At 29.2% G+C, this 17134-nt stretch overlaps 3 protein-coding genes across 7 annotated transcripts in view; 1 reads left to right on the top strand and 2 right to left on the bottom strand.

Moving 5' to 3' along the window:
* LOC100162451 (synaptosomal-associated protein 25) overlaps positions 1 to 5034 on the bottom strand; it is a 15839-nt gene extending 10805 nt beyond the window's left edge. For 2 of the 4 annotated variants that reach the window (XM_001950040.5, XM_003248239.4), the window contains exon 1: positions 4799 to 5033. The gene's annotated coding sequence lies outside the window, so the exon portion shown is untranslated. Of the gene's footprint in view, positions 1 to 4040; positions 4062 to 4798 lie in introns of those variants that run through there. The other 2 variants (XM_008190415.3, XM_029490512.1) reach the window with 2 other exon arrangements.
* A 2106-nt stretch (positions 5035 to 7140) lies between these two features.
* On the top strand, positions 7141 to 11795 carry LOC100159775 (putative uncharacterized protein DDB_G0277255). The gene is made up of 6 exons (XM_001952364.5): positions 7141 to 7592; positions 8647 to 8844; positions 9177 to 9371; positions 9508 to 10152; positions 11035 to 11188; positions 11259 to 11795. Exons 1-6 carry the CDS (start codon positions 7511 to 7513, stop codon positions 11395 to 11397), a joined length of 1413 nt encoding a protein of 470 aa, XP_001952399.2. The 5' UTR covers positions 7141 to 7510; the 3' UTR covers positions 11398 to 11795.
* Positions 11796 to 11803: 8 nt separating this feature from the next.
* LOC100161820 (zinc finger and BTB domain-containing protein 14) overlaps positions 11804 to 17134 on the bottom strand; it is a 16022-nt gene continuing 10691 nt past the window's right edge. For both annotated transcript variants that reach the window (XM_029490502.1, XM_001952355.5), the window contains exon 9: positions 11804 to 12047. In XM_029490502.1, the coding sequence (XP_029346362.1) occupies positions 12031 to 12047 (17 nt within the window). In that variant the 3' untranslated portion in view covers positions 11804 to 12030. The remainder of the gene's footprint in view (positions 12048 to 17134) is intronic.

The following is a 17134-nucleotide window of genomic DNA, read 5'->3' as shown; positions in this document are numbered from 1 at the left end:
AATAATAAACGTACTGTCGACGTGAAATACAAGACTTAGATACAAGATACACCGCGCAGTAGCCAGACATTTTGTATAGGGATGCTATAGGCCGATAGCCCCCCCTAGCTATGCCTCTGAGTCATCACGTAAAGTGTACCTACGAATGCAGTTCTATATATCGTACACGAAAAATAAACTTGGTTAAACATTTAACTATATTATACATATTTTATACCAACAATATACATATTGTAACAACGTATAAGTATACTAAACAAAATTATCCTTTTTATAGACGTAGCTTACACATATTATGTTTCTTAATTTACAGTCAAATATATATTAATGTTGAACGTCTGTAGACTGCAGTTGACTTGCACAAAATATTTATTATTTTAATAAAATACAATTTTAATTTATTAAAAATGTTACCTAATATATGTTATATTATATCATAATATTTTAAATAAAAATATTAAAAATAATATTTGATTTTTATAAGTTATAACTCATTCAATGTTTAATGTTATATATTGTGTAGGTAGCTCACTAGTCTTTTACATTTTCAGTCATTATTATTTATTTGTATAGTCTTAAGTATGCATATAACAGTAGGTATACTAGATATGACTTATTATAATAAATTGTTAATAACCTACTTGGCTACTTAGTAATCAGTATAGAATATAGATTGATATTTTGGAAACAAAAGTTGATGACTGTTTAATTTTCATACGAAATTCAGTACTTCATTACTTTATTAAACTATTAAGTATTAACTAATAACTACTATTTATGAATACCTAAAACAACTATCTACTATCTAATTAGAAATTAAAATTATTAAAATATGTGAGTGTTCTAGTATTTTAGGTACCTAGAGTTTACATTCAGATTACTAAATATTAGTACATGTACTACACTACACGTTTTGAAGTTTTGATTACAGACTTAAACACCAATAAACTGTATTTGGTTTTATACATTTTTTAATGTTTTGTTATGGTAACACAATTGATTTCATAATATGTATATTGTATATAATAAATGATGAAGTAGTAATATTGACGTTTTTTGCACTCACTCGTCATGTTCACCCCCCCCCCCCCACATTGGTCTAGCATCTAGGTTAATAAATTGAGCCGTTTATTAAATATTTGTGTCATAAAACTTGGAAAAAGACAATTCCCCTTCCAAAAAAAACAAAACTCTAGATCCGCCACTGCCCCTACCGACAGAGTTGGGCGGTATCCCGATACAATTATAAGTATAAAATGTAAGTATCAAGTAACTAGTATCGTAATAATACAAAGCCAAGTAACTAGTATCTAGTATCGGAATATTGATTTATGAGTATCTTGCCCGTGCCTGCCTACCGTAGTACCGTGAAGTCTACTGTTGCCGTTCCACCACCGTCTATTTAAATTGTACCATTATGACAAAAACCGTGTCAACTACGACCCAGCACTGCAGCAGTTCGCTATACTTCGCTATACTTCGCTATACTTCCCCATTGACTATATGACCTTAGAAATTTATCAAGATTAATAAAAAAATAAAAAGTGTAAATAAAAGACCTAGGTATTGTATTTGTTTTTTTTGAGAGACTTGGCTCCCCCTCCATACAAAATTTCTGGCTACTCAATTAAATACATTGAATGCGTATTATACTATTATATATATAATTCTCATGTATGTAAAATTTGCCTATACTGCTATACAGGACTACGGGAGCCACAATAATATGCATTTTGGATAATATTTAATATATTCTAATATTTCTAATTTTCAATATTATTTGATTAATATTAAGATGATGATTTCAATTTTCGTAGATAACATATTATCAAAATATGTTTCCCATGACTCGGAATGGCAACTTCCTATCATGATCATAATATTATTTAAATTTAATATTTTGATTAATACACGCATTCCATGTATTTAGGTTTTAGTTCATTGGTGTCGTACCCGTATATGGTGGAGCCATTGGAGATCATGATCATGAGTCATGATATGTGCACAGTATTCTTGTCTATGCACAGGGTATGCGGCAACATACGTCATTTTGTTAAGTCGTAATTAACTTCTTGAATATTTCGCAAATTTTTTGTTAAGTGGATTCGATACCGTGATTTTCTGTTTTCGTCTAACACACCCACATTTTTTGATATTATCCCCTAAATTCCAGAAAAAGTCATATAAAAAAGAGTATTTAAACATTTTTGTTTTTCAATTTTTGGAGAAGCTAAAATCAAAAAATCAAAAATGTGGGAAAGTCGATTTCAAGTAGAATTGATGACGAATTCAAATCTGTTTTTCAGAGTTCTTATCGCTTCATTAGATCAATTGGTATGTTTGGCAAAAAACTACGTCTAAAATACTATGTCGCGCATGTGTTAGACAAAAACAGAAAATCACGGTATCGAATCCCCTTAATGTAATAATGTATTATCGACATTATACTTGCTAGTTATCTGTTTTATATTAGGTATATATGATACATCGCACAAAGGAATTCACAACAGTTTACAACAGTGTCTTCAACCCTTTTTAGGCAACAAGCCCTCTGTTATTATTTTTAAATCTCGCGGGCCACGTTCTCAATAAAAAAATTACGTTTTATATTAAGTAAATGTATTAAAAAATACATGCTAATATGGAGGGTAGTATTTAAGGAGTAGTTTGGGAGGGCAATAGCCCACCCTGGCTTATGTTAGAAGGCGACAACAAAAAAAATAATTACATTTTTGAATACGCAATAGAAAATTATAAATTAATAATAAATATACAAATAAACTGTACAATTGGTTCCTAATCAACAACTGCGGAATATTTTTTGCGCGAAATCGTTTTTTTTTTAATGATCTGTTTTTTGTATAATATTACATATTATACTAAATTGGATACCACAAATCCTTAGAATAACTTTGTGGCTTGTCGTTTGTATCTACCACATAGGAGTAGGTATACTATAGAAATATTCTCTTTATTATTTTATAAAACAATAGGTAAGTAATAAGCTAGGTAGCTATCTAAATATTTAACTCTGAAAAGAGCATTCTATCGATTTATTATAAGAATAATCTATATTATACATTAAAATTATAAAATAGAAGCTAATTTTTTGGAAGATGACCCTTAAGATAGCTAAATAAATAGGTTATACGTAGTTTATTTAAATGGTTGTCATTGGTTACATATATTAATATCATAATATTAGTATTTACTATTTAGTGGAAAAGTGACATAATATAATACATTTTTTTAAGAATATAATTTACAAATGTTGAGCACGGGCAACGCCGGATGGAACAGCTAGTAATAAAATATAATGATACAATAATTCAGTTTCCAAAAAAGTTTGTTATACATAATTTATAATTATATTTAGTTAATCATAACTCATAAGTCATAAGATAGTTATTTTTGATTTTATGTGAATAATAAATATTTTGTGAAAATGGAGAAGTAGGAAAAATTAATTATAACCTAAGTCGAGAGGCAACAAAATCTTAAATCCAGTCCTGCAGATATGCTATAAATTATAATACGCTAATATAATAATATGATTAAAATGTGTGCCTCAAATAATGACATGGCGGGTTGAAGACCCCTGGTTTACACTGTATAACATACCTATATAGACAGTTTACGTAACGAATAGGTATCTGGTAATTTTTTTAAACGAGGCGGCGGCACGTAGCGCTAGAATAATTCGTTTGGTAACTACCTACTGTCTACTTATGTAGCACATTCCGACCGCCGCCGAGTTATTTCACAGAACGGGAAGAACAACAAAAGAAACAACAAACATTATACGAAATTTCCATCCACGGACCGCTGCCTACGCGCGCCATATGTATAAAATTAATAATAATAACAATGATAATATTATAATATAATAATTAAATAATATATCGTCTGCAGGTTACGATGATACAGGGTGTATTTGGAAAACTCGAAAATGTATAGACAAATAATACCACTGTAATATCTAATGCATAATGGCTAATACCAATTACCAATTGTAAGAACATATGATTGTATCTACTTACACTCAGTATACAGCTCACAAAATAAACCATTGCTGTCATATATTTTATAGACTTGAGGCAATTAACGACGCCGAACAATTGGATACAATTGGCAAATGACAAAAGTATAGGTATATCATATATCGTATAATATGTACATAATGTAATATAAATTGTATGTACGATGAGGCGACAGTATATTGCTGGCGCTTGCACGTCGCGTAATACAATTAGAAACACGAGAATGTAAAAAAACAAACTAAAAAAGCAGAACGCCTAGCCTAAAATAATACATCGTAATTACTAATTATTATTATTATTGTTTTATATTCGTCCCCGCACGTACAGGTATAGGTACACGTATAGGTACACGTATAGGTACACGATACATTGACACAGCAATATTTTGATGGTTTATGACAACATTAAACTGCAGATTGTGTTCGGCGGTGGCGGCGCACCTGTACAACCTGTTTGGCAGATTTTCGAATGTTACGATAATATTATTATTATACAATATACAGGCATACATCGAACATGGTACATAGATAGGTAACTAAAGGCTTTCAACAATTTTATAAAATGCTGATGGCACTGCCAGTGATGGCTACGTCGTTTGCTTTATGTAAAACGCAAATTATATCTACATAATACACAATAATATGTAAATTGTGTGTATCACAATGTATTAAATGATACTACAAAAACAGACGAGATTTTCGGCCGAATCAATTATTTAAAAACTACGAAAATATTATATTTCTGCAAAAATGTATTACCTACGACGACGACGTTATCTGTCGATCCGCTGCGATACCACTCACTGCCGTTGAGTCGATAAGAATGAGAAACCTGCACGAATGAGTACGACAGGTACTAAATACCGCCGAAACGATTGAGTATTCGTATTTTGAGTGCGAGAGATGTAAAACGTTCCCGTCCGGCGCGGTCTTGGTTTAACGAAACACCACCTCGGTCGGTCGTCGCCCAATCGTACTGACTATTGTGGCTGGTGCCTCCCGCGCTTAGCTCATAAATCACGGGCGGCCGTCTGGCGCGTGCGCCGCCTCTAACCGGCGTCGGCGGCGGCGTACGGCGTCGGTGGTTTATCGCCATGCGCCGCGGACGCGCATCAATATTCGGCCGCCGCCGCCACCGTTGTCGTCGTCGTTCAATATTATCCCAGTATCCCACATTCCCAGTTCCCACGACCGCCAGGCGTAGAGCGCATATTTTTATGGTAGAGCATAATATGGTTGGCGGGACGGTGCGGCGGTATCGTCGTTGTCCTCCCCGCCGCAGACGACGACGCGCTTTCCCGCATCTAGTGCCCTTGGCTATTTAGCTCAGATTGTACGATTATTAATCGCACGATCGTACAATAATAATCGCGTGAGCGTACGATAATAATCGCGTGAGCGTACAATAATAATTGCGCTCGCCTATAATAGACAATGGTTGTTGTGTGTGCCTGTGTCTCGACACTACGGCAGCTGCAGTCTGCACTGCGGTCTGCGGCCTTGCTCTTGCTGTATTATAGACATTAATTGTAGAATAGTAGATGCTTTGATACTGACATAGGCGCAACTAAGGATAATTTTCTGTAGGGGTCTAAAATTGTATCAGTAGCTAAACCCTGATGATTGATATTTTAACTAAAATATGATTAAAAAACTGGGAGTGCATATGATAAAATAGGGATGCTTAGCCCCCGAATCACCCCCTAATTGCTCCTATGGCCCTATGGATCAGTGGCGTATTTACGGAGGGGGAGGGGGGTCCATGGGGTCGGACCCCCCCCCCCCCCCCCACTTGAATTGTGTTAAATATTGTGTTGTTACTTGTTACATGATTAAGAAAAACAAATTTTATTATACAATACGATACGATATTCGAAGCTTCAGTTATCAACGTTTTCAATTAATATCATGATTTTTTTTGTTGCTAGTTTGGTACTGAAAATAGTTGAAAAATATCGAGTTCATTTTTTAATAATTCAAATATTTTGTAGTTTCGTACATTGCCAGTATCTTAACCAGTATCATAGCCACTCCAATAAGATCTTTTCCAACCTTAAAATGTTGAAAAGTTATCTAAGATCAACAATGAATGAAGTAATGTATTTTAAGAAATATTTTTATAAAGGTTAGAACATAACTATAATAGATTCTGAGCGGAGCGATGAAGTTAGTGGTTTTACAATGGTGTTTATTATTTTTTTTTTTTTATCCTGTATACAAAATGTCTACAAGAAGGAGTGCTTCGATTTCAATATGTAGTATCTTATCTTTTAGCAAATTGGATCAAGATGGTACTTTAAGAATATTAAGGAGGTCATTTTTTGATTTTCTCAATAGTTATTTAATGTCACGGGAAAAACCATCGACAAATTACAATAAACCGCTAAAAATGGGATTTTAATTTCTAACGCTTTTGTTTATCACCATAGGAACAAAAAATATATTTCAATATTAATTCAACTACAGGCTATAAAATATAAAACTGACAAACCATCTTCGCTCAGAATCGTTTTCCTTATACAATGATATTATATCACTGAATTCAAGTTTAATACAATCCATTATACATTGACCCACTTGTAACCTACTGTACAGCAGAGCGACATCCGCTTACCTGCTTTTTTTAAATTTGTTTTGTACCTACATATTATTATATAATACCAATAAAAAACTCAAATTTTCAAACAACTTTAGATGTTATGATATATTTATTTTGTGAATTTGTTTTTAAGAATATCCATTTTTTCTAGAAATACGGCTTGGTAGGGGGCCATTGCACCTAGCTTTCCCCCGCCTGGTGTCGTTCCTGGCTAGCCCTTGCTGGATACTAATAAAATAAGAATATGCTAGTTTAAAAATTAAATTGAAATCATGGTTGCAGTGGTGAGTGGTAGATAAGCTAGTAAAAAAGCGTAGCATATTAAACCATGACAAAGTATCTATTTTCTCATGGTATAAACGACCTTTCGCCCGCATGGAGGTATCCGTAGTGGCGCCAGTGGCGGTAGCCGGGTAACGCCACTAGTGCGTACGCCGCGGCCAGGTTTCGACGTTTTCGAGACCGTCACGTATCGCCGCATCGGTGAACAAGCGTTAGCGGTATGCACTACGTCCTGACTTCTGCACGCACACGAGCGCGATCACAAACACATTTTCTTAAGCCCAGTTTTGTAACGGACTACCGGTCGTACCTTAAACAATAGGAATCCATATTTTTTCCCGCAGTGCTACGTGATTCGTTCCTTTTCGAAATTTTGGTGTTCGGTCCATCAAACACGTTTTTTTTTTTTATTCTTGTATACTTGTTACTTTTTTCGGTACCCCATAGTTAGAAATTTTAACGACAATTTTTTTCTGTTGAACTTGACCGATTGAAACAAGTTTCAATCGCTTTATTATTATTAAAGGATAATTGTTCATTGTTTTTTTTTCGGTATTAACGTTACGCACATCCAAACAAAAAAGTGCAGAATGGAGACACCCAAAAAATCGCAACCATCACATCGCGATGTTGACGAAAAATACGACGCTACGACTTCTAGCCCGCTAAAAGGTACGTTCGGAACGCATATGATTAAGGGCAACATCTTTTTTTTCGTCATCTTTGTTCATATCACCCAGTCTTGTGAGCTCGAAACTCCATAAATTATAAAACCATTGCCCGAGACACTTCCAGTAATTCATATTTTTTCTCTATACCTATGAGTAGGGATGGTCTGACTTACCAGAATACCTGTAAGTTACCGGTGGTCTGACCTATTGGAATTTGCTATTGGCCTGACGGATGCATGACATTAATTTTTTTAAAACAATTAGTGTTTCTTTATACCAAAAAAATATACTTAATAATTGTAAGCAATACTACAAGAGGAAAAACCTAATATTATATAGTAGGTACCTAGTTACCTAGTTTTGGAGTTTTGTACTGTCGAAGAATTTTGTGGTGACTGGTGAGCACTAGGTGATTATGTATTTAACCAAACGCGCTAAATACAATAGTTATTACTACTAAGTACTAGCTAATTTTTATTAATAATTATAATTGCTTAGGTATTTAAGATTGGTATATTTTGGGAAGCATAAACGCATTATTATTATTGCGTACCTACCTATATATGCTTGGTCTGATCATCCGCGAGAATGTGACTACTTCGTGCACACGAGTTTGGGTCCCTCTCTAAATTTTTTCATTCTCTATTTTTTTTTCTTATTTGAAAGACGTGTATTACATATTATCAGCCCCCCCCAAAAAAAAACCCATATATTTACGCCTATGACATACAGATGTAACCTGAGTAATACATTTTTTCAGCCTGAATTTTTCCCTCCGTCCCTGCCTATTAGGTACCTACTAGTATATTAAATTATAAACAAATAATATAAATAATACCCAGAGGTCATGTTCACCTAGCGCTGACTACCTATCTGTCTTGACACACTACATTCATATCCCCTATGATCAACTACTAGTCACTACTATATAATACCTATGTTTTTACTATTTTGTAGCAGACTTCAGATGGCTAAGACGTATCCTAGTCTTTTAATATAATTTATTGTACTTTTATCTAACATAAGCACGTCTTTTATTTTTGTCTGTCTACTAGCTTTGCCCAGTCCAAGAACACCTGTCCGAGCCACATTCAACGACAGTGATGACGATGAATCAGATGAAATGGAAAGCCCTAAGTTTCCGCATCTTATCCCAATTTATAGGAGGACTCCTGATGAATATGATTTAGGAGGTGTGCGTATTGGTTGGGATGATGGATATGGCAGTGTGTGTTATCAAGATGATGATTATGGTAAGAATAATAATATTATATACTTATATTATCTAATTTAAAATAACTAGTTTAAGCTGGGTTTTAGGTAGTCTATGAAAAGTACTCAATTTAGAAATTAAATTAAATTTAATGACAGAATATAATATTTTATTAAGTTATTACCTATTTTGATATAGGTTCAAATTTGAATTTATTACATTAATTAAAATTTATAATAATTTTAGATTTTCAAACATTTTTTTATTAAATATATAAGTATATTATCTTTGGAGTTATTTTTGTTCTTTATTTTTTATTTTATAAGAATTAGGTATACCAAATTTTAATTTTAATTCTGATTTGATGTTTAGCTACTGAAAGGAGGTCAAAAAGGAGTAAAAAGAGCCGATTATTCTCTGAACGTCATCATCGTTCCTTCTTTAGATCGAACCACTATAATTCATCAAACAATGAATCGCCTTCTCCAAGGAGTTGTGCAAGTGTAAATAATACTGCTATGCAGGAGGAGCTGAATAATTATCTTGAATGTATATTGAATTGTCTCAGTAAGTAATATATTATTCAATCATTAAGTTTAACATTTTGTCTGAATAGGATTTTTTTTAATTCTTAAAACTACGTTGTTTAATAGTAAATAAGTAAACAAAATATTTAAAAAAATCTAATTGTATTGTATTATAGGTGCAAAAAAGAGAAATCGACAGTTAATGAAAGCTAAAATGGAAGCTAGTTCTTCTGCAAACAGTTCAACAGAAAATAATAATGTTGGTGGTTGTTCATTAGATGACTCTGCTGATGATGAAATGATGATGTTGTGTAGTCAAGCTATTGAAAAAAAAATAGCTGCAGATGCTAATAATACTAATAATACCGTGAATAAACCTACAAAACTAATTGTTTCGCATTCTTTGTCAATTAACGGTATAAGTCCATTGAAAGATACCAACAATGCAACAAATAATAATGTATATTACCCTGCTGCCAAAAAGTTCAAACCAGTACACAGCAAACTATTTGGCGAGGAAGAGAAAAGCAATTTTAAATCACAGTGTCACACATTAACTTCTAATATGATAAACAAATCTGAAAATGGCGGCTCATCTTCTGCCATTACCACTGTTACTAATTCTAAGAAAGATGATTCCTCGTCATCATTGTTGGATGACACTTTGGCCAAAGAAGATGAGTTTTTTTTGGATATTGATTTTGCGGAAATCGAGCAACAAATTTTGAATGGTGCTAAAGAAACTACTACTGCATCAGCAGTTCAGAATAATTATAAACAGCCAAACACAAATGTCGGTATACAATTGGAAAAAAAAACAGGTATATGTTTATTTATTATATAAATAGTACAAATTTAATGTTTTAAATCAATTCATAAATTTAAATGCAAATAATAACTTGGACCAATATTAAGTAAAAACTAGATGGAAATATTTTGTTTAACTAGTTAGAATTTTAGTTAATTTCAATTAGATTTACCTTGTTTAGCCCTGTTAAATATTATTATGTTGCCTCCATTAATAACCAAAATATATATAAATTGAAAATCGCTTGTACCTTTTTTTAAAAATGTATTTATTAAACATTATCTTAAGAGACTATAAATGACTTTTAATATTAATGAAAAAATAAAAAATTAGAAATGAAATATTTCAACATTTTATGTATACATAATACAGTATATGATATATTATTATTTATTAGAGTTTATTACACAATTTATGTAGCTACATGCATTGTGAACTATTGTTTTTTTTGTGACCATTTACAATTTTAAATTTTTTTTAGTTAATTGTTACACTTATGTGATTATGTGCCTATGTGCATTTCATTAGTTATAATAATTTATAGATATCTTAACAACCTCTATAAACATAATGCTTTTATAGTTTAATAGTCAGCTTATCAAAATGTCTATATACCTTTTGTAATTTTATTCTATGACAACCGAAAATGTAAATATATAAATTAACAGATGACCTGCTCAATATCTTATATTTAGTTACTGGGGTGAGAAACTTGAATTCAGGTTAAAAATATAGTTGAAATATAAAATATCAGCATGGACACTAAATATTGCTCACGTCAAGTTTGGAGTGTTAACTTAAACAGTCTTAAGAGGTCATATAGAACAAATATAGATTGTTAAATTTTCATTTTTTTAATATAAATAAATTATTGATATATAATTTTTTTTTTTAGCCACAAGCAATTATACTTCTTCCAGTAGTTCAAGTTCTAGTTCAGTACTTTGGCGTAGATCTACTTCGTCATCATCAATTGTTAACAAGCAGCAACAATCAATACAACAACCTAAACAATTGAGCAGTATTGTTGGGACAGTAAATAATTCTAGGTAATAACATAATGTTTATTTTACTACAATATATTTTATTTTGTTATTGTGTATTTTATGTATATTTCAGTACTTGCAGTGATAATGCAAAAGCTACAACCACAACTACTACCAGATATTGCACACCAGCTGAAATAGAAGCAAAACGAGATCGTGCTCGACGTACACTTTTGCTTAAGTTTAAATCGAAAAATAGAAGTGTTTCGTAAATTACTATTACTATTTGATAATGTACAGTACTTCTCGTTGAATATTATATCTTTTTGTCTATATATTAAATTAGAACTGATATAGTGTTAATATTTTTTTTTACGTTTGTATATCAGATATTATTTTTCATTTCTGCGTATGTGTAAATTGAAAGCAATTATTAAACATATATTAATATTAATATCTGGGTAATATAAGCTAAAAATATGTATAATTACTGATTTATTTTATAATTCTTAAATTTTGTATATACTTGTAACCGTTTAAAATTTATAATTGAAGCCCAAAAACTAAATAAATTGTATAAGTCAAAAATAAAATTTGACGTAATTTTCATTTTAATATAATAAGTTTTAAGGAATACTTACAAAGTAAATTTGGTTATTCAAAATAAAAATTCTTAAGAAAAGAAGTATTTTTTTTTATTTATGATAATATGCAGTTTATTTTAACAAGTATGCTGGCATATTCAATGAATGAGTGAGATAAATAATTTGGCATTAGCTAATCTATAATTTTAGCCCGTTCAGTGTTATGGTTCAATCATGGATGACATGAATGGCATAAATTGAGTGACAATACTTTTTCTTGATCCGTAGAATAATTTTCGGTTAATTGAAATCCAAGCATTGTTAGATCCAGATCGAACCTGTAAGAAATTTAATTTTATGATATCAACAGTCCTCAGTGATTTGATTGTCTGATCATCAAATAGTAATAATTATGAGTTTATATCAATTTATTATTTCTGAATAAGGCTACTTATGTTTTATAGTCTGATGAAAACCATAAAATAGTGACAATAGTCTTCAACTTTCATTTGGTTTTGGACATAAATTATTCTGTAGTCAGGTTAAGTTTATTTTATTCATTGTAAAATATACAAGGACCATGGGAATATTGTGGCAGATGTCAATATGTCATATTTAATATGGTCTTCATGAACTACTCAGTGGATACCTCTGCATGGACAGTATAGACCTTAGTTTTTGTTGGATAGTGAACTAGTAATAGTGTAATTATTGTGTTGGTTAAAGTATAAGTGTGTCATGGACTAGCCGTAACAGTCACTCCTCATTCCAGTGAGTTTTTGAATGTTCAAGCAATGGCAGTCAAATGATTTTGTCATGGGAGGATGTGACTGATTTTTTAATATTATTTGAAATTTATTATTATTCCCTATAACAATTTAAATAAATTACATTTATATAATAATGTATTTATCCCCCTCATCACTGCTTCCTTTGAGTGTTAAAACTATGAAAGTTTGTGTTTCATTTTATATTGGAATATTTTTGTCGAGTTAATAATCATCAACTTTTTTATTACCATCCATTCTTTGTTGGTATTTAATTACCACCGGTACTCTGCTGACTAATAAAAGTACCTATTTAGGTTGTGGTATAGTTAATATTTGAACTAGATATATCAAAATGCTGTGGCTAGTATTATTGTAATGCAGCCTATGTCAATGGCCGTGTGTCTGGTTTGCAAAAACCTATACAAGACTGAACCTAGAATGATACATTTTATTGTACAGCTCATATTAAAGATCAAGGGTATCTGAAGGAATTTGTCAAAGGGAGGGCAAAATATTTTCCTTTTTTTGTCTCACTATCCTATTAGTTATAAAGTATTTTTGTGACATGTTTTCTTTCATATAGACAAGGAATTTAAAAATATTTATGAATTATACGTCCAAAGTTAACACAGCACTAATTTAATTAATTGTTATGTAATTTTAAATAATCAAATACATTTTTAATATGATTAAATTGTTACCGTTGATTTTATAATTTTAAGTAATTTATAAAATTTAATATTTCTAGTTTATTCAGTCATTGATACCACAAACTTAAAAAGTTTAAACTATTGTAGGTATGCCATCTATGAATATTTAATTTTATAATCAAAAAAGTAAAAACTTGGTTGACACTGCACTTGGTCCCATCATTACATCTCATAATCTATAAAAACAACATTCTTAGTTCTGACTTACATAATTGAGTGTAATAAAAATCACTCTATAAAATAAATGTTTTTATTTGTAATTAAAAAAAAATTTATTTTGCGATATTTTATATTACAGCGGTAATGATTGAGGTTGGGATTACAATGAACTTTGCATTGTTTTCCAAACCTAGCTATGCGATACTCGTTTTATAACATACCTACATTGAATTTTTTGACGATTTAAAATTTTAAGGTCATTTTGGATTTAAAGATTTTTTCTAAATTTAAATTTTGCACAGGTTTTTACGTGAATTTTATAATAAATATATGATCTAAAGTGTAAACCTATAGGTATAGAAAAAAAAATAGTTAATGTTCAGATTAAATAAGTAGTCTAAATGATTGGAGTTCTGACTTTAAAACTTTTATACAATCATTTAAAAGTTTAAAATGTAAATTACAATTTATACCAAATTTATTTTAAAATTTATATTTTTAACATTAAAAATAAAAATAATTTAGTGCACTATTTAAAATTGTTATGAAATTTTTAAGTTTTTGAAGAACATTAAAATCATCAATAATAATTATGATAATCAGCCCAGAAAAAACTAAGGGGGTGGGCTACTGCCCCTACTGGCCCCCCCCTGCGAACGCCCTTGTTGAATACTTAAATAATATATAACCAAAAATAACAAATGCCCATTTAATACAACATGAAATTGTTTTTAAATTATAACACCTATATACATATTATATTGTTTACAGTATACAGTGAACGTGTAAGACCTCCTTATAACTGACCCCCTGTAAGACGGAAATCTCACAATGGAAAATAACAACAGTCCCATATATTGTTATCTCCAGATAACACAAAAATTAGTTGGTACAGAGCGATTATAAGGAGGTTTTACTGTATTTAAATTAAATGATTGATGGAATAATACAAACAGATTTATGAAAACAAATTTAAAATTGATGAATTTTGTTTGTTGATTTTTATGCATTGTTTTAAGTAATGTACAATTTAACATTAAAAGCCTTTCTTATAGTCCCAGTGGGTATTTATTGAGTGATACACTGCATATAATAGACAACAAACTATAGTTGCGATATTGTATTTTAGTTTAGGAAAGATCTATTTTACGGTAATTTTTTTTTCTTTCAATATATTAGTTTTGTATTTTAGAAATAATAAATTATTGAACTTCATCTAATGCATTGCTCAGGCAAAAAAATCAATATAATTCAGAATAATTAATTCCTAACCTGTTATCTATGATTGATTCAATTATTATATATTAATTTGTACACTTTTTTTTAAATTTTAATTAATGTGTGTACAAAGTAAATACATAATATTTAAATACTATTTTGTAATTAAAACCTTTTTTTGTGTATAATTAAAAAGTAATAACAATAAAAAATATTTTTTACAAAACTTGATGACTGGGAGTAGATACGAAAGCCTAGATTGATTGCCTATTTGACAAGATAGTTATTTGGGTACCTGTAGATTTCGACCATGTCTGGTTGAGAATAATTAACTAACATAATAAATTTATAAACTATTTATGGAGTAATTAGAGTTAACTGACAGGACAAACCAGCATAAATTATGATCACATTAAAATTTTTAATTCCATTTATTTTTTTAACTTTATAAGAACATATCAATAGATTTATAAAATTATAAATATCTTGCATACAAGTTACAGTTGAAAACAAGTTTAACATAACATTTTAATTTATACGTACAAAAAAAATTTCTTTTACAATATCATTAAATGAAATTGCAAATATTGAATAATAACTTAGATATAGTATGCAATATTCAAATATATAATGTATCTGTATAATACCTATTATAATTTATAATTTCCATTTATTCTGTTGAGTATGTGCATAATAGAATTAGTTGTTACTTGTTGCTAAATTGTAATTTTATAATGTCATATAAATAAATTTATGAATATGGTTATTTATAGCTTTGGAATAACATAATTAAAAAAAAATAACCAAAAAAATCAATTTTATAAGTAATGAATTATAGATTTGACAAATATAAACAAATATTTGAATACATTTAAAATATAAACAATTGTGGTATATGACATAGGTACATATAAAATTAGATGTTCAGATTATTCAACTGCAAAATTACTATTATTATTATAATTTATTGAAAATTAAAAACATAATATAAAATAACCCAATTATTGAAATTAAATAATTTTAAAGAAATTAAAGAAAAATGATTAAAACATACCTGACACTAACATAAACTGCACAGTGTTTTCTTACTGTTTACTTGTAAAAGTTAAAAAAAAAGGATAAATAATAATAAAATAAAAATAAATAGTAAAAAAAAAATCACACCTTAAATAACAATATTTTTGAAACAATATAAACATTAAAGAGTTAACTAAAAAATGCAGCTGAATAAAATCTTTTTTCTTGACATAATAAACATTAAGCAATAGTCTGATCAAAATTGTATAGTTTTATGAAAATAGATAATTTATTCAGTTTTAAAATGTAATAACAAAAGATTATATTCAGCCACATAATTAATTATTCCATAATAAGTTTATTTTAACAAAATAATAATAATTAAATTCTAGGAACGCGTAAAACAATAAAAAAAATCTTTTTATGTATGTATTGTATATTGCGAATATGGTTGTGATTAATTAAAAAATAAAAGTGCAAAAAGTAAAAGGCTTTGTTAAATTATGTAGTATGATTATTTATAACAAGTTTAGGTAAACCTAAAGTCTATTATAAATAAGTAAATATATATACAATATATTTAAATTGCTTAAATATGTATTTTATAGTACCATTGTACCATGGAACAGTACCAATAAAATAAGTAAATAAATTAGTATATAAATATAGATATCTAGATAGTACATATTCAGCTAGTCTTGGGATTTCAAGTCTTCAATAAAGATATATATTTTTTTTTAAATTACATATATTTTAATTAATATTAATTATATTTTTTTACGATAATAAACACTGATACTGTTAATATTATGATAATAATTATAATTGCATACATAATATATTTACTGTAATAATTGTAATAATAATAATTATTATAATTATAAAAATCATATATTAATATTATAGCTAATATGTATATAATATATATATTATGTTCTTGATCAGACTTAATAACTATTATTTAGGACTATGATTGATATTGCACAATAAAATTCCTATAGTATTTTTGTCCATTAATATTATGTTCTTTTCTATTAAGTTACAAGTATAAAATTCTCGGCATTGATATTTGATTTTTACTATCAATCATAATTATATAATAAAATGTAACTGATTTTCAAAACAAACTGACATTTTTATGGGTCGTAACAGTGATATATTAAAAATGATGAAACTATGTCAGCATAAATACAATCTATTAAACTATTTAAAAAAAGTGATATATATATATATTAATGTACAAATCTGTAAATTTATGAGCATTAATACTAGCAAAATTAAAAGCTCTAAATAAGGCTTAGTTTCACAACAAATAAATATTACATGCATAGAATAGAAAAAAAAACAAATAAGTATGATGTGTTCAATTTTCAGTATATATAAAAATAACACAACAATTTCTTATATGTAAATTTTCAAACAAATAGAATGCATTAATATAAATTATTAAAATATTATACTTCAAAACCGAGAATTTCATATCATTCAAAAACGTAAACAATGTGTCTTGCCAATAAATATATAAAATATTCAATACATTTATAGTTTTTA

Source organism: Acyrthosiphon pisum, chromosome X, assembly GCF_005508785.2.
Source record: "Acyrthosiphon pisum isolate AL4f chromosome X, pea_aphid_22Mar2018_4r6ur, whole genome shotgun sequence".
In the NCBI taxonomy this organism is placed as follows: Eukaryota; Metazoa; Arthropoda; class Insecta; order Hemiptera; family Aphididae; genus Acyrthosiphon; species Acyrthosiphon pisum.
Note: the sequence above shows the minus strand (reverse complement) of the source record. Positions and strands in the feature narration are given on the sequence as shown.

Excerpts from the sequence above, each read along its gene's own strand:
- LOC100159775 (XM_001952364.5), top strand. The coding sequence starts at position 7,511 with ATGGAGACACCCAAAAAATCGCAACCATCACATCGCGATGTTGACGAA. Across the intron at positions 7,593-8,646 it reads GACTTCTAGCCCGCTAAAAG|CTTTGCCCAGTCCAAGAACA; the intron begins GTACGTTCGGAA and ends TCTGTCTACTAG. Across the intron at positions 9,372-9,507 it reads ATGTATATTGAATTGTCTCA|GTGCAAAAAAGAGAAATCGA; the intron begins GTAAGTAATATA and ends ATTGTATTATAG.